This window comes from Apium graveolens, chromosome 1 (assembly GCF_009905375.1).
Source record: "Apium graveolens cultivar Ventura chromosome 1, ASM990537v1, whole genome shotgun sequence".
Lineage (NCBI taxonomy): Eukaryota > Viridiplantae > Streptophyta > Magnoliopsida > Apiales > Apiaceae > Apium > Apium graveolens.
Genome location: NC_133647.1, coordinates 174265559 through 174281635, shown reverse-complemented (window position 1 = coordinate 174281635; position 16077 = coordinate 174265559). Strand labels below are relative to the sequence as shown.

The window sequence follows — 16077 nt, the reverse complement described above, 5'->3', positions numbered from 1 at the left end:
TTCGAGTAGGAAATTTCAATTTCGGTTAGGATTTTCGGTCAGGAGTCCTAGTTTTGACCGAATTAACTTCCCTTGGTTGCCCAGGTCGACAGAAATTCGGGCAGGATCCATTCGACCAGGATTTGGCCTTGCTTTCTGGTCGACAATCTTCTCAGGGTTAAGAAAAGAGGATCAGGATTTTCGGTCAGGATTTCTATATAATTCTTGGTCGAATAGGTTTAAATTCTGGTCGAAATAACCATTTTCTTTAGCCCTTGTCGACAGAATTTCGACCTCAACTCTTTGGATTAGGAATGTATCTGGGTTTATCTGGGTTTTGCATTTGGGCCCTAATTCTTTAATTAACTGGGCTTCTTTGGGCCTGGGCTAGTTCATGTCTTTCCAATCTGGGCCTTTTTCTGAATCTGGGCTTCTTGTACCCACAGGCCCAATAATTCTGGGGCTGGTCTAAAAAAAATTTTAGAACCTTCTGGAATTTTCGAGGTTTTTATGGAATTTCCAAATGTTTCTGGATTTTTCTAGAAAGTTTCCCTTAATTCTTTCAATTCCTTGTAGAACATTCCAGAATATTCCTTACTTTGGGCCAAAATGGGCTTTTTAAGGCCCATTATCCACTTATTTCTCCTATATATAGGTGGGATGAGAGTGTGCTTCTTCACACCTCTCATTTCATTTCTCTTCATCTCAAACTTCCTAATCTTCTCCTCTCTCAAATCCACTCCTTCCTCCTCCCAAGTCTTTTCCAGTCTTTACTAGATGGCTGACAAGAGTTCCGAGAGGGCGGCCAAGATAGCCTCGGCTTCAAAACGAGGTAAGGATATCGAGATCCGCTCTTCATATATGTCTTTAATTGATATGATTAATACTAGGGGGGATGAATATCCTTCCACTACACATCTCGACTCCTTTAATCACTGTAATACTTGGCATAACATAGATTTCAATAAACTAAATGCTCGTTATAACGTCCCTCCCCCCTTTAGACTAGTTCTAGTCTCTGGTGGTGACCGTACTTGCCACTGGAGGCCCGATACTCTCTTCATCTACACCGACGCCCTTAATGCTGGGCTTAGGTTCCCTTTCCATCCTTTTATCCCTCATCTTTTGGCTGACTTACAAATCAACCCGTGTCAGCTTCCTCCAAACGCCTGGAGGAATATTCTATGTTTTATGGTTTGTTGTCTTAGGGAGGGCTTTCCTCTTTCTGTAGCCATTTTTTAGGAAAGTCTTTCAATGTTACAATAGTTCTTCCAATATTTGTGGCTGGGTTTATGTCAAACAAAGGCCCAAAAGCAAACATATCTTTAATAGCGCCTCTATTCCTGATAATAATCCAAATTGGAGGAATAGTTTCGTTGGGTTACGTTGGGAGAATGGCGACTGGGGCACGCTCTTTCGATCTTCCTTCGGGAAGGTCAGTGATGGTAGCCTCAAATCCATTCACTTAACTCCTGAAGAAACTATCATTTACAATGGGCTCACTCAGGATGATGGCACCACCACCAGCTGGACTCTTTTAGAAGAGTTTTCCCTGATTTATGTGGGACTATCCTCTGTTTCTCAACAGGGTATTTCTCTTCCCTTCTCAATTTTTCTTTATTTCACGCATTATTAACATCACTTATTTTGTCTTTTGCTTTGTTTCAGCTGCTAAGGAGATTAACGAGGATAATGTCCCCTTGGTCGAGGAAACAGCTAGGATGAAGAAAGCTCGGTTAGCAGGCCTAGACACCCGAGGAAAGGCGACAGAGCCTATCTTCTTGAGAAAGCACAAGGAGCCTATGGGGGAGGCTTCAACTGAAGGAGCTGAGGGCCATAATGCTCCTATCACTGCTGCTGCCCCTGCTGTTGCTGCTACAGGCGCCTTTCAGCCTCTCTGGGGATTCCGCCGAGGGGATACCGTGGTTGGTTCCACGAAGCATGCTTGGGATTGGTCCTACCATAGCGTGACTCCAAAGGACTTTACTGATGTGGTGGCCACCCCTGACCTTGAGAGGATTAAGCTCATGGGAGCCCAATCTCTGGCTTCGGTATGCCTTCTCTTTTTTAAACTTATTTCTCGTTCTTGTAGCACTTTCTTGCCTTATACTTTGTTAATTGTTTTGTTTCAGTCTAACGCCTACTTTCAAGGCGCTGTGAGGCAAGCCGAATCATGGAAGCGGGCTTCTGATAAGGCCGATAATGCCCTCAGGAGGCAGCAGAAGAAGTATGCTACCCTGGAGAAGAAGCTCAAGCGCAAGGAGGAAGAACTCGGAGAGTCTAACGCCGAGCTGGTGGTACTTCGGGCGGATAAGGATAAGGCTATAGACAACTATCTGGACTCGGAGGAGTTTGCCCAATCTATGAGGACTAGGGATGATTCAGTCTTTCCCGAGTTTTTTAGGACTGGTTGGGACACGGCCCTTGGGACCGTGAACGGGGCTTGTTCTGATATTAACCCGGCGGACTATATCTGCCCTGATGACGAGGCTTTGCTACAGAGGTTTCGTACCCGAGTAGTTGTCTCAGACCATGTTCCTCAGGATCCACTCCTTCCTCCTCCCGAGTCTTCTTCCAGACCTGCTGAGGATGACAGCTCTTCCTCCTCCTCCGAGACGACAGAGACATCCAGCGAGAGTGGAGAGGACGATGATATGGATGCCGAGGGTACTTCAGCTCCTTAGAGCTTTTTCAGCCCTGCGTGGCTTTTTTTATTTTCGAGACTTTATTTATCAAACTTTTGTAACATCTATCAGATCTATTTCATTTATCACCTTTTATGCTTGCATCCATGCATTTGATTTTTATTTGTTAGGCCACAAACATACTTTGAAGAACTTATGAATTTCATAAAATTGTCTGGGATTCGTCCCTTACACAAGTCTTAATAAATTTCGTAATAAAACTAAAACATATAAATCCTAAGCAAGCAAAGCTTCAAGGTGCTTTTCAACCTACTCGCCATCCTGACGAGTGAGAATCGTACTTCGATCATCTCACACGTAGTAAACCTTCAGGTTTTGTGCGTGCCAGGTTCTCGGGACTTCAAAACCATCCATAGTCTCCAGCTTGTAGGTTCCTCTACCCTGAACGCTCTTGACTCTATACGGCCCTTCCCAATTTGGGGCAAGCTTTCCTTTCTGTCCGACACCAGAAGCCTCTATTTTTCTCAAGACTAGGTCACCTTGTTTGAAAAACCTCTCTTTAACCCTTAGGTTGTAGTAGAATGAAGCCTTTTTCTGATATTCTACTATCTTTGCGTGTGCTTTATCTCGCACTTCATCGATTAAATCCAGGGCTAACTTCTGCCCTTCCTCATTTTCTTTTTCATCAAAAGCCTGAATCCTTGGAGAAGAATGTGATATCTCCACGGGAACTACTGCTTCCGCCCCATATGTCAACATGAAAGGAGTTGCATTTGTCGTGACTCTACAGGTAGTCCTATAGGCCCACAATATGGGAAGTATCTCATCCACCCAGTTATTTCTTGACTTTTCGATCCTCTTCTTTAGTCCATCCAGGATTATCCGATTTGCTACCTCCGCTTGCCCATTGGCTTGCGGGTGAGCCACAGAGGTGAACCGTAACTCAATTTCATTTTCTTCGCAATACTTCTTGAATTCCTCGTTGTTGAATTGTGTTCCATTGTCAGTGACGAGGATACGGGGAATTCCATATCGGCACATAATGTTTTCCCACAGGAATTGTGCAACCTGCTTAGTTGTGATTTTGGCCAAAGGTTTGGCTTCGATCCACTTGGTGAAATAATCAATGGCTACAATCAGAAACTTCCTTTGTGCTGTGGCCATAGGAAAAGGCCCTAGAATATCCATCCCCCACATAGCAAAGGGAATAGGTGAGTTGATAGAGGTCAGCATCTCGGGGGGTTGTCTGGCGACTGGTGCATGCTTCTGACAACGATCACACTTCTTTACATATTCTTTGGCATCAGCCATCATTTCTGGCCAATAGAAGCCTAAACGAGTTATCTTATGAGCCAAGGCCCTGCCCCCCAAGTGTTGCCCACAAATACCTCCATGCACTTCCTCAAGAGCTAAGCGTGCCTCATCGGGCCTGAGACACCTCAAGTAAGGAACCACGAAAGATCTTTTATATAGAATCCCATATATCAAAGAGTACCTTAGTGCTCGAACAGTTAACTTCCATGCCTCAATTGTATCGCTTGGCAACCAACCGGTCTGAATGTGAGCCTTGATGGGATCAATCCATGACGTCCCCAAGCCTACGGGAGCCACAAGCTTAACATCTATGCTTCGTGTCTTCAAAACACGGAAGTACACACTTCCTGAACTTTCTTCAATCTCAGATGAAGCAAACTTTGATAGCGCATCTGCTTTAGCATTTTCTTCCCTTGGAATGTGTTCAACATGGCATTCATTAAATTGGGTCATCACAGCCCTTACTAGGCGAACATACTTTGCCATCGTATCATCCCTTGCTTCAAATTCTCCCTTTACCTGGGATATGATCAACTTCGAGTCTCCACGGACCTTTAAGTTTTTGACTCTAAGTGTCCCAGCTAGACCAAGGCCAGCAATCAGGGCTTCATACTCTGCCTCATTGTTTGTGGTTGGGAAGTCTAGCTTCATGGCATACTCAATTAAGAATCCATCAGGGCTTTGCAAAACCAACCCTGCTCCACTGGAATTTGTTTTTGATGCTCCATCAAAATAGAGAACCCAATATTCTTTCTCCTTGTCCCCATTGTCGACTCCCTTGTCTTGAGGTGTGGTATCTTCCTGCCCCCCGACTTCTTGGTTGGGTATGGTACATTCCACCACGAAGTCAGCTAGTGCCTGGGCTTTTATGGCCATACGTGGCTTATACTTGAGATCGAACTCTCCCAACTCTATTGCCCACTTAATCAGTCTCCCACTTGCCTTGGGACTGTGAATGATATTTCTCAGTGGCTGATTTGTTAGCACTTCAATTTGGTGAGCTTGAAAATAAGGACGCAGCTTTCTTGAAGCCATTACCAAGGCTAAAGCGAATTTCTCAATGGCTGAATAATTCAACTCAGCACCATGCAAAATTTTGCTGACATAGTATACGGGTTTCTGGACTTTCAGTTCCTCCTTAACCAACACCGCGCTCAAGGCGCTTTCTGAAACAGCCAAGTACAAGAATAAAACTTCACCCAGAACTGGCTTGGCCAACAACGGGGCCTGGCCCATATACTTCTTTAACTCTTCAAATGCCTTCTGATTTTCCTCACTCCATACAAAGTCTTTAATGTTCTTTAATGACTTGAAGAATGACAAGCACTTGTCTCCTGACTTGGAGATGAATCGTCCTAGCGCAGCAACCCTTCCTGTGAGTTTCTGAACATCCTTGACAGTTTTTGGGGGTTCCATGTCCAGGATTGCCTTTATTTTATCGGGGTTAGCCTCAATTCCCCTCTTTGAGACCATCAATCCCAAGAATTTTCCAGATCCTACTCCGAAAGCACACTTCGTGGGATTCAACATCATCTTGTGGTACCTCAGGACCTCAAAAGCTTCCCTCAAATGGGTTATATGATCAGTCTTTACTAGACTCTTGACTAGCATGTCATCAACATAGACTTCCATAGTCTTCCCAATAAGATCCTTAAAAATTTTATTCACCAACCTTTGATAGGTGGCTCCTGCATTCTTGAGACCAAACGCCATAACAAGATAACAATAAACACCAAAGTCAGTGATAAATGATACCTTTGGAATGTCATCCTTATGCATTTTGATCTGGTTGTATCCGCTAAACCCATTCATAAAACTCAGCATCTCATGTCCAGCGGTGGCATCAATCAAAGTATCAATTCTAGGCAGCGGAAAACAGTCTTTGGGGCATGCATCATTCAGATCGGTGAAGTCTATACACATCCTCCACTTTCCATTAGCCTTCTTCACCATTACAGGGTTTGCTAACCACTCCGGAAATTGAATCTCCTCAATGAAACCAGCCTCTAAGAGCTTTTCCACTTCCTGCTTTATAGCCTCTTGTCTTTCCGGGGCAAAATTTCTTTTCTTTTGTTTCACTGTCTTCCGGCTTGGATCCACGTTTAACTTGTGGGTAATTAACTCCGGGTCTATGCCTGGCATATCAGCTGCTGACCATGCAAACACATCACTATTTTCTTGAAAAAATTTCACTAACTTCCCTCTAAGGGGCTCCTCTAATGTAGCTCCAATGAAAGTCATCCTCTCAGGATTCTTGGGATCTAAAGGAACCGAAACCAATTCTTCTGCTGGCCTTCCTCTATTCTCATCATTTTCTCGAACATCCATATCTTCAATAGGAAGAACCTGCCCCCCGACTCCATCTGCCCTCAAAGAGGCCACATAACAGCTTCTAGCCATTTTTTGATCTCCTCTCTCTTCTCCAATCCCGTTTCGGGTGGGAAACTTCATGACTGAATGGTAGGAAGAGGGGACTGCCTTGAAGGCATGTATCCCTGTTCTCCCCATGATAGCATTATAAGTTGAACTAGCCTTTACCACCACAAAATCCAGCATCTGCGTTGCTTGCCTTGGCTCCGTACCTATGGTGGTTGGCAATTTAATTATCCCTTCCACAGGACATTCTACTCCAGCAAATCCATATATCGGCATGTCGGTTGGTGTCAACTGGGAGTCGTTATACCCCATCCTTAGAAAGGTGTCGTGGAGCAAGATATCCACAGAAGCACCATTATCCACAAGGACCCTCTTAACCGGGCTATTTCCTATTATCGGCGTTATGACCAGCGGGTCGTCATGGGGAAACTTCACACCCTCTAGGTCGGAATCATCAAAAGCCAATGTTACTTCTGTCCTGGCCCTCTTCGGGGCTTCTCCAACAATATGCATAACCTCTCTAGTATATGCCTTTCTGGAATTTTTGGACAATCCAGCAGCAGTTGGACCTCCAAAGATCGTGTTTATCACAGGCCCTCGAGGTCTCGGCCCTCCATAAATGGTGTTTATAACTGGTCCTCTAGGTTGGGGATTCCGCCCCTGATCATCTCGGTCCCTCCTACGATCTTCAAAGTTCTTCCTTCCATTATTATTTCTGTCTCCTCCATCTCCAGTATACTTGTTCAATCTTCCTTTTCGAATCAAAAACTCAATTTCATCTTTCAACTGCCTACACTCATCGGTGTCATGGCCAACATCTTTGTGAAACCTGCAATACTTGCCCTTATCTAGCTTGGCGGGATTAGCCTTCAAGGGCTTAGGCCAGCGAATATCTCTGTCTTTCTCAATCTCCATCAAAATCTGACTTCTGGGAGCATTCAGCTTAGCGTATTCAGTGAACTTTTGCCCAGGTCCTCCCTTCTTGGGGGTTGAATCAGGGTTTTGTTCAGTTCTAGGATATTTATCCTTAGCGATATACTCCAAATCAGTTTTTCGTTTCTTGCCTCCAGTGGGCTCATTACTTACTACGGTCTTCCTCATACTTTCTTCAACCTTGATATACTTCCCTGCCCTCTCTTAGAGCTGCAACATGCTCTCAGGGGGTCGTTTGGCCAAAGACATCTTGAAAAACTCATCCCTAGTTCCTTGTTGCAGTGCTATCATGGCTACCTTATCATCAAGGTCTGGGACTTTTAAAGCCTCCTTTGTAAAACGATTTAGGTAATCTCTTAAGGATTCTTTAGCTCCCTGCACAAGACTCATAAGAGATGCTGAACTTTTCTCATGGACTCTTCCACTGATGAATTGCTTAATAAAAGCCTGACTTAATTCTCTGAATGATCCAATAGAATTTGGGGGTAGGCGACTGTACCATCTTTGAGCCATACCCGACAGGGTTTGAGGGAAGGCCCGACATTTTATAGCATCATTCACGGGTTGCAGCAGCAGTGCATTAGAGAATGTCCTAACATGATTAGCGGGGTCTCCCGTGCCATCATAGGCTTTGATAGTGGGCATCTTGAATTTTCTTGAGATATGGGCATTCATTATCTCTTCTGTGAAGGGTGGAGTTGGATCATCAGGATCTCCAAGGGGAAGGAGATTGCTTGGATCAGTTCTTGGGACAGCAGCCCTTCTTCTTACCGGACCATCCAGGTCTATGATAGGAGGAGGATTTCTCCCCCTAGGAGGTATGTGGGGTCTGGTGGCTTGGTGAGCCTCCAAATCACGCCTCAGCCTTTGGATTTCAGCCTCATGAGCCCTGATCTTTTCCTGCACTTCTTGGGGATTCGCCCCTGGGGTGCTTTGGGGGCGTTGCCTTCCATCGGCCATTGGCTCTTTTCCAGGACGCCTCCTTCTCGGGGCCACTTCATCATCCGAAGATTCGGAGTCTCTCTCAGTGTATGGACCAGAAAATTCCCGATCCTCAGGGATAGGATCCAAACCTCGTATATAGGGGGGCGACCGCCCTCGTGCTTCGCTTCGCCCAGCATATCCACTTCCTCCAACCTCAGGGTGAAGGGGCATCCCATAAGGGGGGTTAGTAGTAACAATAGTTGAATATTCATACCCGACGGGTCGAGAATTCACAGGTATATGTATTTGTTGAACTTGAAGATTCGTACCTTGAATAGTCGGGGGAGTTGTCCCTTGTGGCTGAGGATGAGTTGCCCCTGTCTGGGCTTCCCCCTGAGTAGATGCATAAGTTGAATGGGGAGGAACCTCCACGGTTGATGAAATCACCTGGGTTGTCCCTGATGGTGTTCCCTCCTCCAGAGTGCTGGTTGTTCTCCGTGTTCTCACCATGGTTGTTGTTCCGTTATTTCCCACAGACGGCGCCAAATGTTATGGATTAAAACTACTATATATAATTGCTGTATTTAATACTAAGGAACGTGAGCTCCAAGGCTCGATTTGACTGCTCTTGTGTTTCGTGACTCAATCTGCCTTAACAAGATGCCTACGTACCTTGCTGATTGCCAAGGATCAAGTCAAAAAACGTAGTTCTGATTTGTGGGGTGAGGTCCCTTATATAGATGTGGGAGTCCTTGAATTGGACTTGGTATAGGAGACTTGGTGGACAAGCCTCTGAATTAGGATAGACTTAGGAGTCCTAGGAAGTAGGAAGCTGATTCCTTATCCTTTTAGGTCCCCTTGAGGCTAATCTATAAGGATTTATATCCTTATCGGGACTCTTCTCAATAGCTGATTTTTCCCTTATTAATTAATTACGAAATTAATTAATAATCAGGGCTTTTGGGCCTTTTTTATTCCACCAGGCCTGATCTGGTCCATCAGGCTTAACCTTTCTGGTCTGAATATTATACATCTTATTATTGGGCCTAGCAGCCCACAGCTTGTACAATTAATGCAGTATTTAATTATACAATCATAATTTATTTATCCCTATCAGGGTTATTACTCGAAGCATTCGACGAACATGATCGAGACACGACCATAACGTCTCCAAGCCGTAGATCTACACCATAGCCTTTGACTTGTCTTTGTCTATGTAGTGTGGTTACACCAAACAGATGAAAATTCAAGGTGAAACATTCCATCTATATCCGGTAGCCATCGAAGTAGGGAACTAATTAGGAGGGTTCAAACTCAGAAGGGTACCGACTTTAAAAACAAGTCATGATAAAATCTGATATGCATTTCTGTATTGATTTGTGGGGGATTGTTAGAAAATGAAAATTTTAGGACACATGCAATATGTGTTCTTGATGTAATTTCAGGATAATAACAAGTGGAGGTTGTTGTTTATTATAAGTACTTAAATTTTCATATTTGTATCTAAGACATTTTATTACTGCAACCATATAGAAATAAGAGCAAGAATGCTTATTTGTATAAAAGTTGTTTTGGTTTTAGCTAAGAAAGATGTTGTGAAATTTATGCAATGTTCAGGACTTGAGGTTAGAGGTTCAGGGCCTGGTGATGTGCTGAAATAATTTTTTGCAATGTTCAGAGGCGGGAAGCTCAGTGCCTGTTGTTTACAAAAGAGAAAATATATTTCATTTTACCATACTTTTTATCCTTACATGAATCCATATATATAGTACAGACACCTTACAATCAAGCTACCTATAATCAAGCTAATGCAATCAATCAAGCTACCTACAATATCAATTAAGATACCTACAATCTTTTCCTATCTTTGACAATATCAATCAATATCAATTAATCCAATAATCGCAACACTTCCCCTCAAGTTGGTGCATAGATGTCACACATGCCCAACTTGTCCAAAAACTTTAAGAACACTCGACTTGAAACATATTTTGTTAGAATATCTGCCAACTGATCTTCAGAACGAATCTTAGGTAACTCGACAATTTCCTCATCCAATTTTTCCTTAATAAAGAATCTGTCTATCTCCACATGTTTTGTTCGATCATGCTGTACTGGATTATGAGAAATATCATGAGCTGCTTTATTGTCACAATAAAGTCTAATCGGTTGCGTAGACAGATAACCCAAATCCCTCAAGAGGAGTCTTAGCCACAACACTTCACATATTCCAAGTGCCATACCTCTAAATCCAGCCTCTGCACTTGAACGTGCTACAACATTCTGCTTCTTGCTTCTCCATGTAACGAGATTACCACCTACAAAGGTGAAATATCCCGAAGTAGATCGTCTGTCATCTATCGCTCCAGCCCAGTCAGCATCACTATATGCATGTACACTTTTACAATCAACATTTTTTGTGAACAAAATGCCCTTTCCAGGAGCAGACTTCAGATACCTTAGAATACGCATAACTGCATTCATATGTTGTTCTCCAGGATTATGCATAAATTGACTAACAATACTTAATGCATAGGCAAGATCTGGTCTAGTGTGTGCTAAGTACATCAATCTTCCAACGAGCCTTTGATATCTCTTTTTATCAATCGGCACCTGATCAGTCTCATCACTTAACTTCAATCCTTCTTCTACTGGTGTATCAGCTGGTTGACATGCTGACATGCCAGTTTCTTATAACAAATCTAAAGTATATTTTCTTTGAGATAAGAAAATCCCTTTATCAGATCGAGACACTTCGATCCCAAGAAAATATTTCAAGTCACCGAGGTCTTTCATTTCGAATTCGCTTGACAAGTAGCTTTGTAATGCCTTCATTTCATCAGGATCATTTCCTGTAACCACTATGTCATCAACATAAACAATAAGGGCAGTAATCTTACCATTTTGCCTTTTTAAGAATAAAGTATGATCTGAATTACTCTGATGATAACAAAAGGACCTCATGGCCTTCGTGAATCTTCCAAACCATGCTCTCGGAGATTGTTTTAGCCCGTACAATGCCTTTTTCAATTTACACACTTTACGACGAAACCCTTAAGGTATCATGCACCCTGGTGGAAAATCCATGTACACTTCTTCAGATAATTCACCATGTAAAAAAGCATTTTTTACATCAAATTGTTGCAATGACCAATTCGGATTCGCAGCTAGAGATAATAAAACTCGAACTGTGTTAATTTTAGCTACAGGTGCAAACGTATCTGTACAATCAATTCCATAGGTTTGGGTGTACCCTTTAGCTACTAGTCTTGCTTTGAAACGTTCAATTGTACCATCTGCTTTGTGCTTCACAGTATAAACCCACCAACATCCAACTGTTTTTTTACCTAAAGGACGATCAACAAGTTCCCAAGTTTCATTCTTCTGCAAGGCTTTCAACTCCTCATTCATGGCAGCTTTCCACCTTGGGTCAGCTAAGGCTTCCTGCACACTGTTAGGAATAGATACAGTAGATAATTGATTTATAAATGACTTATTTGATTCAGATAAACGATGGTTAGACACATAATGACTTATTGGGTATTTAACTTTACTTGAAAGCTCAGGTTCATACGTGGGCCTGGGAATACCTCTAGTTTGACGCTGTGGTAGTTGTTTTCTCGGTGGTTCAGACACTATAGAAGGATTATCCGCAACAGGCGATTGGTTTGGTGTATCAGTTGCATGTGGTGCGAGAGATTCAGATGGAGATTGTTCCACAACTCTATCTTCTGTATCTTCATCATGTTCATCACTATCAGTTCCATGTGATGCTATGGGTTCAGATGAAGGCTGCTCCACAACTTCATCACTATTGTGGTCTTCATTTATACCACTCAAATCCAATTCACCATTATTCTCATTACCAAGTTCCATTTCATTTCCATTTAGATTGTTACCAGGTTTATTTCCATTCAGATTGTTACCAGGTTCATAGGATTCTCCTCCTATAGAGATGAGGAACTCATAGTCTAGAGCTTGAACTTCTTCCAAGTATCCCCCTTGAAGTTCTGGCTCAGAATAAAAATACATCGAGTCTTCATGAAAGACTACATCCAATGTAACAAACATTCGTTTGCTTGGAGGATGATAACATCGGTACCCCTTTTGATAAGCAGCATATCCTAATAAAACACATCGTAAAGCTCGAGGTGTCAACTTGTCGCGTTGATGCTGATGCAGGTGTACAAATGCTACACAACCAAAGACATGAGGAGGTAAGTTTGGAATGTCCGGAGCTACAACTACTTCAGTAAGAGTCTGGAATGGTGTTTGAAAATTAATAGTGCTAGACGGTACTCGATTGATCGAATATGCTGCAGAATTAAGTGCATGTCCCCAATAAGATAAAGGCATATGTGCTTCTATTAATGAAGCACGAACAACCTCCAATAAGTGACGATTTTTCCGTTCCGCCACCCCCATTTTGTTGGGGTGTATATGGACAAGTAGTCTGATGGGTGATTCCATGGGCTTCTAAATACTGCTTCAATTCAAAACTCAGATATTCACCTCCATTGTCACTCCGGAGTACCTGAACATGTGCATTGCACTGACTACAAATCATTTTATGAAATTTTTGGAATAACAAATTTACTTCGCTTTTGGATTTCATCAAACATACCCAAGTCATCCTAGTACAATCATTAATAAAAGTAACAAACCAACGTGATCCATCCAAAGTAGGGAATTTAGATGGTCCCCAGACATCAAAATGTATAATCATAAAAGGAACTGGACTTTTATTTAGATTTAATGGAAACGATGTACGATGACTTTTTGCAAGTTCACAAACTTCACATTTAAAACTAGAAACATCAAAGTTCATAAATAAACTAGGAAATAATTTCTTTATGTAGCCAAAAGAAGCATGCCCCAGACGTCGATGCCATAAAGGTATCTCAGATTTTTCCTTTGATCCATCAATTGTTAAAGCTCGACCCAAGTTATCTAGACTTTTGGGCACCAAGTCTAAGTAATACAGCTTCCCTCGCCTAACACCACAACCAATCGTCTGCTTTGTCCGGATGTCCTTAAATACACAAAAGTCAGGCCAAAAAATGACAACACGAGATAAGGAAATGGTTATTTAAGAAACTGATACAAGATTATAACTCAAAGTGGGAACAACCAAAACAGAATCTAAATTCAAGGTATTATTAAGAGACAAGGATCCTTCCCCAATTATCGAAATTGAGTTACCATTAGCAGTGGTAACAGATTTTTGTGAGGAAGGTTTAATAGGAGAAATTTGTCTGGAATCAAACGTCATATGTTTCATAGCACCAGAATTAATTATCCATGCACTATTAGAAACAGGTGTAGAAATATCATTACCTGCTGCTGCTGCCAATGCCAAGAGCTTTTTATGATCATCATCTGTCTTTGTTTCAGTAATTACAGCAGTAGAGGCATTCTTAATTTTTTTTTCCGAGAATCACGACTATGATCCCACCATTCAGGATATCCCACAAGTTCATAGCATCGATTCTTTGTATGACCTGATTGATTACAATGGGTGCATTTGTATGATGATTTGTCACCACCATTAGCATTCTTAGGATGGATGTTTTTTCGATTATCTTGCTGGTATTGAGAAGACCAGTTTTGATTAGACCGGTTCTGAATCACCATGGCTGAAGCTTCAACATTTTCCAATTGTCCGTTCATCACCCCGCGTCGAACATCTTCGTGACGGACCAGAGCATAACACTCTTCTAAATCAGGGATAGGATCCTTCCTCAAGATTTCACCGCGCACTTGTTCAAAATTGTCATCTAATCCAGCAAGAAAGATATGAACCCTTTGTCTCTGAAGCGACTTTTGGTAGGATGCAATATCTTTCTCATTTACCATAACCACCTTATCACGATGATCCAACTCACCAAAGATTTCAGTCAGTTCCCCATAATATATAGAGAGCGATCTACCATTTTGTTTGGCGGAGAAAGCCCTCTGATTCAAGGTAAAAACTTGTAATTCATCAGCTCCATCATAAAAGGCTTTAGACAGAGCTTTCCAAATATCTCGTGCGGTGGGTAAGCGAATGTATCGCTTCATAATCTCCGGTGACATAGACATCAATAACCATCTTTTGACCTTCTGATTGTCTGAATACCATTTTTCATAACCATCTTCTTTCTCTTTAGGCACCGTTGATGTGTCACGAATGAAAGAGAGCTTTTCTTTCTCAGCAATTTGCATCTCTAACATTTGAGACTATAGTTCATAGTTGGTCTCATTCAATACAATTCATGCATTGAATGATGAACCTTCATGTTGAATAATGATAGGGTTTGAATCTGACTTGCTCATGGTTGATGAATCTTCGTGTTGAATGATTGATGAATCTGACGTGCTCATGGTTAAAGGTTTCAGAAAAAGATTTTTTGTGGCTCTGATACCATGTTTACAAAAGAGAAAATATATTTCATTTTACCATACTTTTTATCCTTACATGAATCCATATATATAGTACATACACCTTACAATCAAGCTACCTATAATCAAGCTACCTACAATATCAATTAAGATACCTACAATCTTGTCCTATCTTTGACAATATCAATCAATATCAATTAATCCAATAATCGCAACACCTGTTGATCTGCTGAAAACTTTTCTGGGGGCCTAAAGTTAGAGGTGCGGGTCTTGAGGTGCTGAAAAATTTTGGTTTGTTTAGGGCCTGAGGTTGGTGTTCAGGGCCTGAACTAAAAAGTCAATTGTTAAAATTATATAAACTTGATTTGTATATATAAGTATATCATATATTAATATTTGAGTGAGCATTATTATTTTGTTATGATAATAATAATTAAACTCTTGTACAATATATAATAGATCATATGCATACGTCACTTTTGTAGAGAAAAGAAAAAGATGAAGCGTGAAAAAATCTAAAAGAGGAGATCGACTGGGGAAAAAGATAGAAATCCTAAAACATCATCTCTCTGGCTCTCTCCCACATAGACTTACATATATTCATTGATTTTAATAATATATTATTTGTGCCTTCGTGTTTGTTTCGTTATTTGGCTTAATTTATCCGTTCTTGTTAATTTGTGATATATAACTGTCCCATAATTGCGCGTATAGTAATATTTGCAACAACAAATGTAACATAAGTCTCTCTCAAGCCAAGTGAAGGCTTTCCCAAATGCTGCACGGTTCGGTCAAAATCACAATTTCAGGGTGAAGAAGTCTACGAGCAAAAGAGGAGAAAGAAGATGTAGAGGATATACCGATATTACTAGTGATCGATGCGATTGAATATGATGGAGACTGAGTTTATCAACTTAAGAGCTGATCTTACAATGCAAAGTTTGTGGGACTGTATTCAGGCGTCTGATCGTGAGAGTACTGTGCTTATCCTTCTTTCATGATGGCCGGTTCAAATATGATCCCATACACTATGCACTGTTAGTTCCGCTATAAGTCCCAATTTTAAAATTGAAAAAAGCATTAGTGTCACTATACTCATCTCCATCATCTCCATCGTATTTACCACTAGTCTGTTCAATCAGCTTGTTTCTTCGGTTCAAATATGATCTACACACTATGCATTAATTATTTGTTCCGCTCTAAGTCTCAATTTTAGAATTGAGAAAAATATTAGTGTCACTATACTCATCTTCATCGTGTTTACCACTATTCTCTTCTATCAGCTTGTTTCTCTTATTTGCTTCTTGACTTCTACATCCTTCAACTTTAAACATAGCATTGAAATACCATACGCGGAGTAGCATGTTGGTGGCTACCTGCATTGGATGATTGGTTAGTGTGACTTATCACTGTACTTGTCAATGCTTGTCTATTTCGCATATCTTCCCTTCTCTATTCACGCCCCATGTGCATGAAACTGGAAAATGAGTTATATGTCCAGAACTGTACCTATCCGTTGAGTAAG

At 41.5% G+C, this 16077-nt stretch overlaps 2 protein-coding genes across 2 annotated transcripts; both read right to left on the bottom strand.

Annotated features, from left to right (window-relative positions):
- Window positions 1-10088: 10088 nt before the first annotated feature.
- On the bottom strand, window positions 10089-10853 carry LOC141711611 (secreted RxLR effector protein 161-like). The gene has a single exon (XM_074514190.1). It carries the CDS (start codon window positions 10851-10853, stop codon window positions 10089-10091), a length of 765 nt encoding a protein of 254 aa, XP_074370291.1.
- A 2715-nt stretch (window positions 10854-13568) lies between these two features.
- On the bottom strand, window positions 13569-14375 carry LOC141711595 (uncharacterized). The gene has a single exon (XM_074514169.1). It carries the CDS (start codon window positions 14373-14375, stop codon window positions 13569-13571), a length of 807 nt encoding a protein of 268 aa, XP_074370270.1.
- Between the last annotated feature and the right edge of the window lie 1702 nt (window positions 14376-16077).